Source organism: Alosa alosa, chromosome 22 (genome assembly GCF_017589495.1).
Source record: "Alosa alosa isolate M-15738 ecotype Scorff River chromosome 22, AALO_Geno_1.1, whole genome shotgun sequence".
In the NCBI taxonomy this organism is placed as follows: Eukaryota; Metazoa; Chordata; class Actinopteri; order Clupeiformes; family Clupeidae; genus Alosa; species Alosa alosa.
This window is the reverse complement of record NC_063210.1, coordinates 24,050,306-24,061,686: the sequence shown is the minus strand read 5'-3', so window position 1 is coordinate 24,061,686 and position 11,381 is coordinate 24,050,306. Positions and strand designations below refer to the sequence as shown.

The window sequence follows — 11,381 nt, the reverse complement described above, 5'->3', positions numbered from 1 at the left end:
AGAAATGTTTACCTATGCCAATCGATTTTAATATAAAGAATTATCTCATTCATCTTCATAGTGTCACGCAGCAACACAAAGGATGACAATAAACAAGTTCTCACTCAAAATGTGTGGCGTGGGCTTTGTGAAGATAAACGTGTGGCGTGGGCTATGTGAAGATAAACGTGTGGCGTGGGCTTTGTGAAGATAAACGTGTGGCGTGGGCTATGTGAAGATATTTCTTTCTTTTTTTCCCCAATGCGTTATTGAACTTAATTCAACAAGAACAATTTGCATCAACATGCAAACATATTATTTATCCAGTACAGATAACAAATTAAAGTAAGTAAGAAGGGAATAAAAAAGTAGCCTACTTAAGGAAAATTAATATTAGGCTACTAATAAAAAGTTAGGTATTAATTTTTGGATTTACAAGTAATCTGTTTTGTTATGTTTTAGCATAGTTATTGGTTTTTGCTTTTCACTAATTTACAACTGTGAATAAATGACTCGGATTCAGCATGACACTTTACTTTAAGGGTAGCTGAAGCTTAGCCTTTGCATGTTTTGTTAATGTAGGCTATTTAAGATTTTGTCATCAGAATAATAAAATTATAAATGAATTATTAATGGCATATACAATTAGGCTACTGCACACAAAAATATATTATAAGTTAAATGGACTATGTGAAGATATTTCAAACAAGCCTGTTGGACCATGGTGATGTTTGCCATTCAGGTTTGATGAAAAGCTATAGTGGTCTGACCCCGCCCGTTCCGCAGGTGTGCTAATTTAAATACGCTAATGAGTTCACAAATATGTCAGATCGGAACAAACGACGACGCTAAACGTGTAAGCAACGTGACGAACCAAGCTAAACTTAATCATCAGTTTCCTCAATGAGTGATACAGAACAGCCTGTAAGTATTGCCTTTCCCTTCAACTCAAAAGTAGGCTACTTACCTAGTTGTGAAACTAGAACCCGGTAGCCTAATTGGCATGTGATCGCCTCTAAGTGTTTGTCAAGTTCAATTATGCTCTGTGAAAACGTGTTACTAAAGTTAACTTGACCGACAACAACCAGTCGGAAATAATAGGCCTAATCGTTCGTGATTCATTGCAATGTTTTAGCATATGGTGCACAGAAACCTGTACTGTAGATCTAGGGATTTTTTTTGCATGTTTGTTATTTATAAAACTGATGCTTCAACGCCAAGGAAACAGAGGCTCCCGTCCCTGACGCCGCATGGCCAGAGAGTGGCGGCCAATGGAGCGATGGAGAGTCGGACGCGATGGAAGATTCTGGCCTCCTGCAAGAGATGGTTGAGGAAGACGAGTCAATTGATCTCTACAACGAAGAAACTTTTGGAGCAGGTGACTTAAAATAATTAAAAAATACAATGCGACTCATGTTTAATAACGTGTGCTCCAGACACTAGGCGTGCTTTTGGTGTAGCTGGCTTAACTTTTGTGGATGCATGGCGTTTTAGATTTCCACCTCAGATCAGCTGAAATGTTACCCTACACTTTACCTGCACTATAGTTGTTGTTTTTTTTTTTTTGGGGTGTTCATCACTTCAGTTAGCTTCACGTGATTGCATTTTTCTTCTAGTGCTTGTCTGAGCCTCCTCATGTATATCCTATTCGTTTCCATAGTTCTCCTATAGTTCTCCTAAAGCCTCGGTTGTCCCTCCCATTGCAGACGCAGAGCTGGAGGGGGGTGACATTCTCGGCAGATCGATCGACGATGGCGCCCCTGTCCCTGCGGAAACGCCACCTCCCCAGCCCTCCTCCTCCTCCCCTCCTCCTCCTCCTCCGTCCCCATCCCCAGCTCCCCTGGTGCGCCCCCCGTACACCCAGCCCCCCGTGCCCCGTCTCCAGCCCCGTCTTCAGCCCCGCGTCCAGCCCCGCTCCCCCGCCGGGGTGTTGTGGGGCCGCTGTCAGAGGGGTGGTCGGGGGCAGATGTTCGAAGACCCCGCAGTGCTGAAGAGCATCAGGCTGCGCCCCAGCCTTAAGGTGAGAACAGGGCCGAACGGTGTTCTTAAAACTGCCCCCTGTACTGAACAGGACCCCCGAACAGTTGGTCACTGTTTACACCAGTGGTGTAGTCTACATCACGGTATACCCTCTTACAAAGCATCACCATGTCAGTATACCCACTTACAAAGCATCACTATGTCAGTATACCCTCTTAAAATAGGCAACGGTACGTATTGACATTTGGGGTTGATCACAGTATAGCCACTACAGCTAACTAGACTACACCACAGTATACCCACTACAGCTAACTAGACTACCCCACAGCATACCCACTACAGCTAACTAGACTACCCCACTGTATACCCACTACAGCTAACTAGACTACACCACAGTATACCCACTACACCACTGTATACCCACTACAGCTAACTAGACTACACCACTGGTAGACTACACCACTGGTTTACACCTCTTTAGGGTGAAGAGTCCAGTAATGTAAATATTCCATGCTGTTCCCATCTATATACTTGTGTAATTTTTATACGTATTCCTCAGTCCTCTCTCGCTCCCTCCCTCTCTCTCCCTCCTTCTCCAGAGCCTGGACAGTGCCATAGTGGATTGCTCTCGCACGTCATATTGGGAACAAGAGAACTCTCATTCAGTAAGTGTGCGCTCTCCTGTCCATCTGCACAGCGTATTGCCATTCCAAACTGCCAAGTCCTCTGCGTATGTATTTTGGTTTTAATTTTGTGCCTGTTTTTGCACAGTGGGTACCACCAAACCAAGGCTTCAGAGGACCCCTACCAAAGCCCATCCTGCAGGTCTGTTTGTGTGTTGTTGGGGAACGTGCTTCACCTACCCTCGTTATAGGAGCAAATTCATTTCAGTGTCAGTTACCTTGCCAACCCACACACAAAGCAAATAACAGTAACCTAATATGACAACAATTGCTTTTGTATTTTATTTACCACAAAGCCTGGTATAATACAACCCAAACCATGTAGGCATTAAGTCAAGTGTCCGTAGCTTAACCCTCCTGTTGTGTTGAGTCAAATTTGTCCGATTGACAATTCTTTTCTCTCAAAGTTGTTCATTTATTCTGACAATTTGGGTGTTTTATTTAACTTTAGAACACCCATTGTGTTCCTGGTCAATAATGACTGGCATTAGAAATGAATGGGAGAGAAAATGGTCAGTGTATGAAATTGTGTCCAGGAACATACCCGTTGATCAGATGGACTGTATCTGTGCTTCTGTACATTCACCCCCCCCCACCCCCTCCCTCCCCCTCTTTGCTTCTATGCCAACCCCCACTGGAACCTTTCCCCAATACAATCTTCCCCTTTCTGACTTGCATGAGCTCAGGTCAATGAAGCCTGCAGGCCACAAATGGCAAATGGAAGGTCACAACTGGTAATATCCAATAGAACGCAATTTGATACAAAGGTCCATCACAACAGTGTTGCTATGGATTTAGAATGCAGTGGTCATTTTTGACCGGGAACACAAAACTAGTGAACGTAAACAAACGGAACAGGAGGGTAGGCAGTCGTTTTATTTGTCGCCTAGAAATGCTTAGCCAGCATGGACGCTGGTGCCCAACACTAAACTCGTGCATGAGCTGTCATCTACCATCAGTATGGAAAAACTGGTGCCGGAAGTGGCAACCATTTAACGACATGTTTTCAAAATTGTCGGCAAATGCCATGCTAATTGGCTGAAGCTAACCCTCCAAATCCTGACACCCACCCCCACCCCGTCTCTGTGACCCTCTAGCCTTGGGTGTCTGGCATCCGTCAGAAGGAAATAAACAGTTGAAAGCACAGGACACACACACCTCATAAACACACTTTTGCCCCACTTCACCTCCTGATCCACTGCAAATGGCAAATGAAGCCACTCACTCACATTGCCATCCATCACTCTTGTTCCTTTCATTTTCATATTATATCCTATTTAATTTCTATAGCCCCTGAGTGATTAAAGTTCTCAAGATTCTGTGTACAGTATAATTTACTACCCCCATACACTGATTCTGTCCTGTGTTTCTTCCTTTAGCAGGATGAAGCCATCCTTCGTGTGATTGACAGGCCTGCCTATGGCCCTCGCATGCCCACCTACCCTAACTTCCTGTCTAAGTCCCGCCCCTACATGCCCACTTCCTTCCGAGGCAGGCGGGGCCTGGTGAGGGAGTGTCCGCCCGTCCGGCCCCTCCCTCAGGGCTGGTACTCTCAGGTATGTAATGCCCAGGTAGGGCTGGTACTCTCAGGTATGTAATGCCCAGGTAGGGCTGAGACGGGCACTTTGAGCTCCTCAGTGAAATATGCGTCTTTTATTCTAATTCTATTATTGTGAATTTCTCCTATTGTAAATTTCTTCTCCTTTAATGTTCCCTGAGAAGATGGTTTGTTTATGATTATCGTGTGTGTGTGTGTGTAGATGCATCCCATGGTACCTCGCTCACCACTGCGCCCACGGCAACTGCTAAACCCCGGCAGCAGTTTAACCAGGTGACCCCCTTCATGCAGTCTCCTTGTCATTTGTGTAGTGATATTTGTCTATGACCTTTGTTTATGTCTTTGACCTTGAACTTTGACCTTGACTCTCCTATCGCTGTATATCAGTCCTGCCTCACATCTCCTCAGCCAATGACTCCAAAGATGGCACAGCCCCGATTCGGTCCCCTCTCTCCAAGACCCGCCCCCTTCTATAGCCCATCAGCCAATGCGCTTCAGCGGTTCAGGTCTGTTCATCCACTCTTCGTTGGTTCATGTGTCACACCTAAACGGAAGCCTTAATGGAAATTCTTTCAGCGTTTTGACTTTATAGGTTGCATATAGACATCATTTTATTTATTTATTTATTTATTTATTTAGTAAACTGCCTTCCCAATTCATCTACAATCCAGTTAGTCGTCCTAATCTCTGTGGGGGGGGCGGGGTCAATTTCTTGTTTCTGGTCACGTGCAAATTTGACAGCTGGCCCCTCTGACCTTTGACCTTACCCATAGATTCCCAGGATCTGTGATACAGCTTCATCCCCAGCACAAACGTCTGCTCAGCCAGAGACCGCCCAAACCACACAGGTGACTGGCACAACACAGCAAAATGAAGCATCGGCACACACACACACACACGTTTCACACTTCACTAGAGCAAGATGATGGCCAGAGATGATGTGACTTTACTCTGGGCATGTACAAAAGACCCTCACAGGACACCTGACTTCCTCATCCAGGGAAGCAGTGGTGGCGCATCCTCACCCCTTTCCACTTCTACAGAATACCTCTGTGGTTTAGAACCCCTGTGCCTCTGAGATCCCAGCCTAGTCACATCTCTGCCCTTGAGTTAGTTAATCGTGTGTGTGTGTGTGTTAGTTCTACATACAGGAAACCGGAGCGGTGGGATCCGTACGCTGAGCTTATGTCGGACAAGGAGAAGGAGTGGATCATCCGACTACAGATGATCCAGCTGCAAAGTGAAAATCCTCATCTGGACGACTACTACTATCAAGTAAAGGCACACAGTGCATACACGCACACACGCATATACATATATATACACACACAGGCATGAGAATCCATGACGACTGCAATCAGGTGTAACAAGCACTTATGAATCAAATTGTACAACTGTCAGCTACACACATGCACGCACGCACACCGCGTGCGCATTCACACTTTAAGGAATCTGTGCTCTCTCTCTCTCTCTCTCTCTCTCTCTCTCTCTCTCTCTCTCTCTCTCTCTCTCTCTCTCTCTCTCTCTCTCTCTCTCTCTCTCTCTCTCTCTCTGCCCGCCCCTGTCAGGAGTACTATAAGAGGATGGAGGCCAAGTTGGCTGAGGAGGAGAAGAGGGGCGATTGGGCAAAGAGGGAGACCCCCAAACTCACCACGCCCTACGTCACCAAGACCGAGTACTACACGCCAGGTCTCTTGTCCTCTCAGACCAACAGCCAGTCTCCGCCCGATTTCTTCCTTCGGCTGCTGCATTTCAGTACTCCTCTCAAGCCTCTTTTTCCCCTTGTAATGGTGTCTGTTCCACTGTAAAGTCTTTAGTGACCTTTTATTTGTTTACTGTTCACACCAGGAACGTTAACAGTAACGGCAAAAGCATGTTTCATGTATTGCTCAAGTTGGCATAATATCCACAATGCGTGCTGTAACAATGAACACGTGAAGAATGATCTCGTTGGCGATCCCTTTCAGAGCATGTTTAAGAGTGATAAAAAGCTGACCACTGGAATCAATCAAATTTCAGACATTACATTCATCAATATTCGCCTTATTCACCTGGCGGTCAGAACGAGGCTACAGGGTACACTTGCCATTACACCTCAGTCCAGCAGATGGTGGTAATGCATTCCGTTTGCAAACTGCCAAAAAAAAACTCACTGAAGAAGAACAGGCCAGCGAACCCTTCTTTTTCAATGAACTTAATGTGCATTACCTCTACCATCTGCTGGACTGATGTGTAATGGCAAGTGTACCCTTTAGCCTAATTCTGCTCGCTGGGTGAATAAGGTGAATTGGGAGAGACTTGCCTTATCGCTCCTGGTGTGAAGGGCCTGAAGGGGTTAAAGTGTTGCCTAGAGGCACATTGTAGGCTGGAAGGCTAAATTGATGTCTATACTCAGGTTCTTTAGTGAACGTTCTTTGAACATTATTTCAGGGCCGTTGTGTTTGTACAAATGGTGCCTTAATGTAAATACGTAATCAATATTTTCAAGTGAACTAATGGTTTATGGACAAGAGTCCGCTGAAAACATGTTCCATGCCTCAAGGACCATTCACACCAACGATGACCATAAAGAGAACGATGACCATAAAGAGAACGGCAATGTGAATGACCGCGTCCACACACACAAACTATAATGACATGAAGAACAATGTCGTCGGGATTACTTTCAGTTGTGGTTATTGGTGTGAACGTCCCTTTAGATGGCCGGCGGGCAGAGGATGACTGATGTCTGTCCATGTTTCAGTGGTCCACATCGAAGGGTCGCTGGGGCAGGTTGCCGTGTCGACGTGTTTCTCCCCGAGGCGAGCGATCGATACTATTCGCGGACACAGCCCTGATGAGGTGAGGGGGTAGTGTGTGTGGTGTGGGAGGAGAGTGTGTGTTTGTCTCCCTGCCTGTCTGTCCTGTGTTTTCTGACTGTTTCTTTCCTTCTGAAGGACGGCAGACACCCAAGGCTAGAGGTGCACATAGAGAAGGTAAACAAACGTCATTGACTTGCATTGTGTTCATTACTCGGATTAAAGTGTATTTCTCCTCAGCCCTCTAGCAAAAACTAGCTGAATGAGGCAGTGCAAGTAAGACCGCAGACTCCTAGAACCCAAAGTGGCCTCTGATGCAAAAACAATAGTGTAAATATGTAAATATGGTCTGTTTGTAAACATGTAAATATGGTCAGTTTGCATGAACGGGGTCTCCCTTGTCAAAAGGGGAGATCCAAGGTCTAACAGGAGCCAAGGAGCAGGACCGGAGCACTCAACGCTTTCACTCAAGTGATTTTTATTTTTATTAGCCTAGTGCAAACCGACTAACGTTTCGACGCCCATGCGTCGTCTTCAGAGTCTTCCTTGTCCCATGCTCTCATGTAAAATCCAGCTGATCGTTTTTGTGTAATCCGGCACACAACAGACACATAAACAAACAGACGAAAAGGCACGGTACACAAAACCTGGGTGGAGTAAACTGCTGGTTGTCCTGTCGTCTCCACCCTGCTGCAGCTGTTTAGTGCACTGTTGGAGGTGGAGGAGGCTGCCAGGAGGAAGGTGTATGTGAGTGTGGAGGAGAAGCAGCAGCTGCTGCAGGACATGCAGAGGAAGGTGGAGCAGGTCTACTCTCAAATCCGTCACACAAACCCCCAGTAAGTCTGTGGCTAACGCTCTCTTTTGGTCTCTCTCATCTGTGTGTCTGTCTCTCTCTCTTTCACACTCACTCACTTTCAAAAAGCATTTGAGTGACACATACAGGTGATTTCCTGGCTGATTAACTCTGGTGTGTGTGTAGGGAGTCCAATGAGGAGTTCCTTCCTTGCCTGCTGGTCTCCAAGGGCAAGCGACTCTTGGCCCGCCTCCTGCCCTTCCTCTCCCATGATGCCGCGCTGCACGTCCTCACCATGGTGACCACACACCTGCCCATGCTGATTAGCAAAGACCTTGATGAGGTGTGTGTGCGTGCGTGTGCAGAGCAAGATCTGAGCAAGCTGTGTTGTAATGACTTAATTGAGCAAGATCTTAATTACCAACTTACTCTCTTACACTCAGTTATGTTGATAAAAATAGTAAATGGGGGGGGTGTGAGAGGCGAGGCAGTGCTGGATTTTGAATGGAATCTTCTCAGAGAGTACTTGTGGTCAATATCATAGTAGTGCACTGCACCTCAGTTTCATGGAGAAAAGAAAATTTTCTTTTTACCCCCTCAGGCCCTGCCAGTTTTGTACGCCCCTCTTCGAGACGTGGTCAGTGCCCTGTCCTTCAGCCAGCTGGTTGGGGTCCTGAAGGAGTTCACGGTCACAGTGCCCGAGACCAATGAGACGATCCTCACACTCGCCTGTCAAAATGAGGTCTGGAGATTCTCCCTCCGCCATGCTGTACTGAAGAGCGACTGGAAAGCGTTTAATTTTTGAATGCAGAGTTTGATGCATGTGATGCATGCATAGTTGTACAGGTTGATAGCCTCGCTAACCCCCAGACACATTCTCAATTTGAGAATTGGTCTGGACGTTCTTGGTGCACTTGAAAGATTTCCAAGGAGCAAATTCAAATGCACACTGAGATTTGTCTGCGTCCACCCAGGCTAATGGTTTTATGTGTTATTTTTCTGTAATTTTGCTGCTTTCTAGTTTGGCCTGTCGCTGCTCTATGCTCTGCTCTCTCAGGGTGAGAGACTGCTGTCCTCCAACGTTCCCATGGAGCCTAACATAGGAGACTTTGAGACCTGGTAGGACAGCCCTCTGTTCACTGTGGGACTTTCACTTGGGAGCCACTAGGGGGTGGCAGTGAGTTAGAGGGGCCCAGCATGAACGCTTCAGATCCCGTGAAAGTTGTTGTTGCCTGGATTGCTATCTGGAGGTCAGGGGTTAGGAAGAGCAGGAGTGTGGCTTCTTAAATAAAATACATATTCAATCGTGTGTGTGTGCAAACAAATAATAAATACCAAGTGTTTTAAGTAAAATGGATCTCCAATCTAGAACATGGCATTTTATTGACTGTGCTCTGCAGGACGGACACAGTCTTCCAGGTGGCCCAGCAGCTGTCCAAGGCCTCCTTGGTGGAGCCACTCTTCCTGCCCTCCAACCTGCTGACGCTCTTCTGCCGCTACCTGGACAAGCGCACTGTCCACCAGCTCAAGAGCAACATCGAGTGAGTTCACTAAAGTGTAAAAAAGACTAACGGAAAATGAAACGTGGTGATTTTCTAGGCTGATTTTGACATGACTATACTCTCATTCCGGTGTAATCAAGGAACGTTGCGAACGTACCATAGACGCAGCAGCACAATGCCTGAAAATAGTCCCCGTAGGCTGTAACTTCCAGCAACAAGGTTGAGCTGCAGCAGATTATTACAGCTTTATTTAGACTTTAGACTTTGCACATTGCCCACCCTTTACATTAGAGACCCCCAATGTTACAACAGCTATTAGTCTTCACTGCCAAATTCCTCAAAGTGGTGAGCAGTCGAGAGGCCTCCATGTAGCTCTTGCCATTGTTTTTACTGTATCTCTTAAACCTTTACCTTAATCAGCTTCAACTCCAGGCAATTGTCAATAGGTATATGTGCTGACGTTAATACACCTGTGGTGACTCACCTGTAGGTCCGCCTCTGGTTACCTGGCCGTGGTGTCGTAGAGTGGCGAGCACTGGAAGCTACTGCTGCTGTGTGGTCAGGTGTGTCCAGCGCGTTGCACACCTGCCGGCCATCTGGAGGCGAGCATACGGCCTTGCATGTGTATACATGTATCAATTTGTGTCAATTATTTATGTATAATTAATTAATGTTTATGAGTATGTGACATCTGTGTGTTATCGGATGTGAAAACGGATGGGTCAGATGTCGAAGTGACGTGTCATTCTGAGATGATTTCTGGCCTGTCTACATTATCCCCTGTCTTTTTGTTTTTCTTTAAATTCTTTACACCTTACTCCTTCACGTTTCCACTCTCCCCTTTTCTGTTTTCTTTGTTTTTGAAATCTGTTTCCTTGTAAATATGTATTGAAGCCTTCAGGCTTTGGATGCTAGGCTACATTTGTCTAGCTGTTGAGCTGATCTCTTAATCTAACCAAGCTTGGCTGAATCTGTTGGTGTGCTTGCTGTGTGGAGGTTTTGTTTGAGTCCATAGACTGGAAGGTCTTCGCGTGCCCTACCCACAGTGTCCTGCTGGGGGCGCTAGTCGTAGTGGGATTCTTTGTAATCTGTTCATTCATGATTGACACTCATGGGGGAAAAATGACATCCTCTCTTTTCAATCTTTCTTTTGGCCTCTGCTATTTTAGCTGTAAGCATTAAGTTGCTCTAGTTCTTAAGTATGACTTTGTTCATATTGCAACTTGCATTGGGAAATGTTGACTTTAGAATTCCACAGAGCAAGTAAATTGGTTCAGTAAATATTAATAATATTGCTCCGTTTGTAATATTGTCTGATTTAGACTTAAAATGTGATTTATAAAATATCAACAGATTTGGGTTATCTCTTAAAAGGAGAATATTGTTAAATGTAGTCAAATGTGTTTACAAATATTTCATCTTTTTTTAACTAAGTTATTTCCCTATTTGGTTTAACAGGAAACAGATGATTGTTTGCACCCCTATGTTGTATAGCACTTGCAGTATAAAACTAATAAAAAAATCATAAAAGCCTGTCTTTGAGCCTTTTCTTATTGAGAAGTTGACCGTTTCTAGTCCTCTAAAGAGCCCCTCATCTCACTCTTCAATTTTATTTTTGATGCACTCATTCTTTTGACTTCTCTATAATGGGTCTAACTTGAAGGGTGCGAGTTTGACAGCGTAGTTTGCCGACTGTGTATGCACACTGGCCGTAGTGACTGTGTCCTGATGCACACAGTGGGCAGGCAGGCTGAAGTTAACTAACTAGCTCTTAAATTCCAATTCAATTCTTGAATTTCTCTTGCATTTCAATTGAGGTAGCAAACAGGAAGCAGAATTGCAATTCGAATTGTGCACAACCCTGGTTAGATGAGAATTTGCTACTGGTTGCATGTGATTTTGTTTATTCAATTTCACTTCACCAGACAAGTCTTGCCCATTTCAGAGTCCCAGCCTTGGCGTAGCTTCCCACTACCTACAGGATCTCGCCACTGAACTTGGGGCCCGGTGAATTCTAAATCACTGTAGAAATTGAAACTGAAGGGGATCATGGTCAGTAAGCTGTGGTGGTGCTCTGACTGGTGTGTG

At 45.5% G+C, this 11,381-nt stretch overlaps 1 protein-coding gene across 1 annotated transcript; it reads left to right on the top strand.

Moving 5' to 3' along the window:
- The first annotated feature begins 665 nt into the window (after positions 1-665).
- patl2 (PAT1 homolog 2) lies at positions 666-10,817 on the top strand. The gene is given in 20 exon segments (XM_048233258.1): positions 666-903; positions 1,201-1,357; positions 1,686-1,999; positions 2,559-2,624; positions 2,731-2,784; positions 4,022-4,198; positions 4,403-4,473; positions 4,588-4,600; positions 4,603-4,706; positions 4,974-5,048; positions 5,340-5,475; positions 5,769-5,889; positions 6,944-7,041; positions 7,137-7,175; positions 7,695-7,834; positions 7,978-8,134; positions 8,393-8,533; positions 8,813-8,910; positions 9,192-9,332; positions 9,784-10,817. Coding segments are annotated over 20 exon segments (2,157 nt in total). The 5' UTR covers positions 666-882; the 3' UTR covers positions 9,818-10,817.
- The last annotated feature ends 564 nt before the right edge of the window (positions 10,818-11,381 follow it).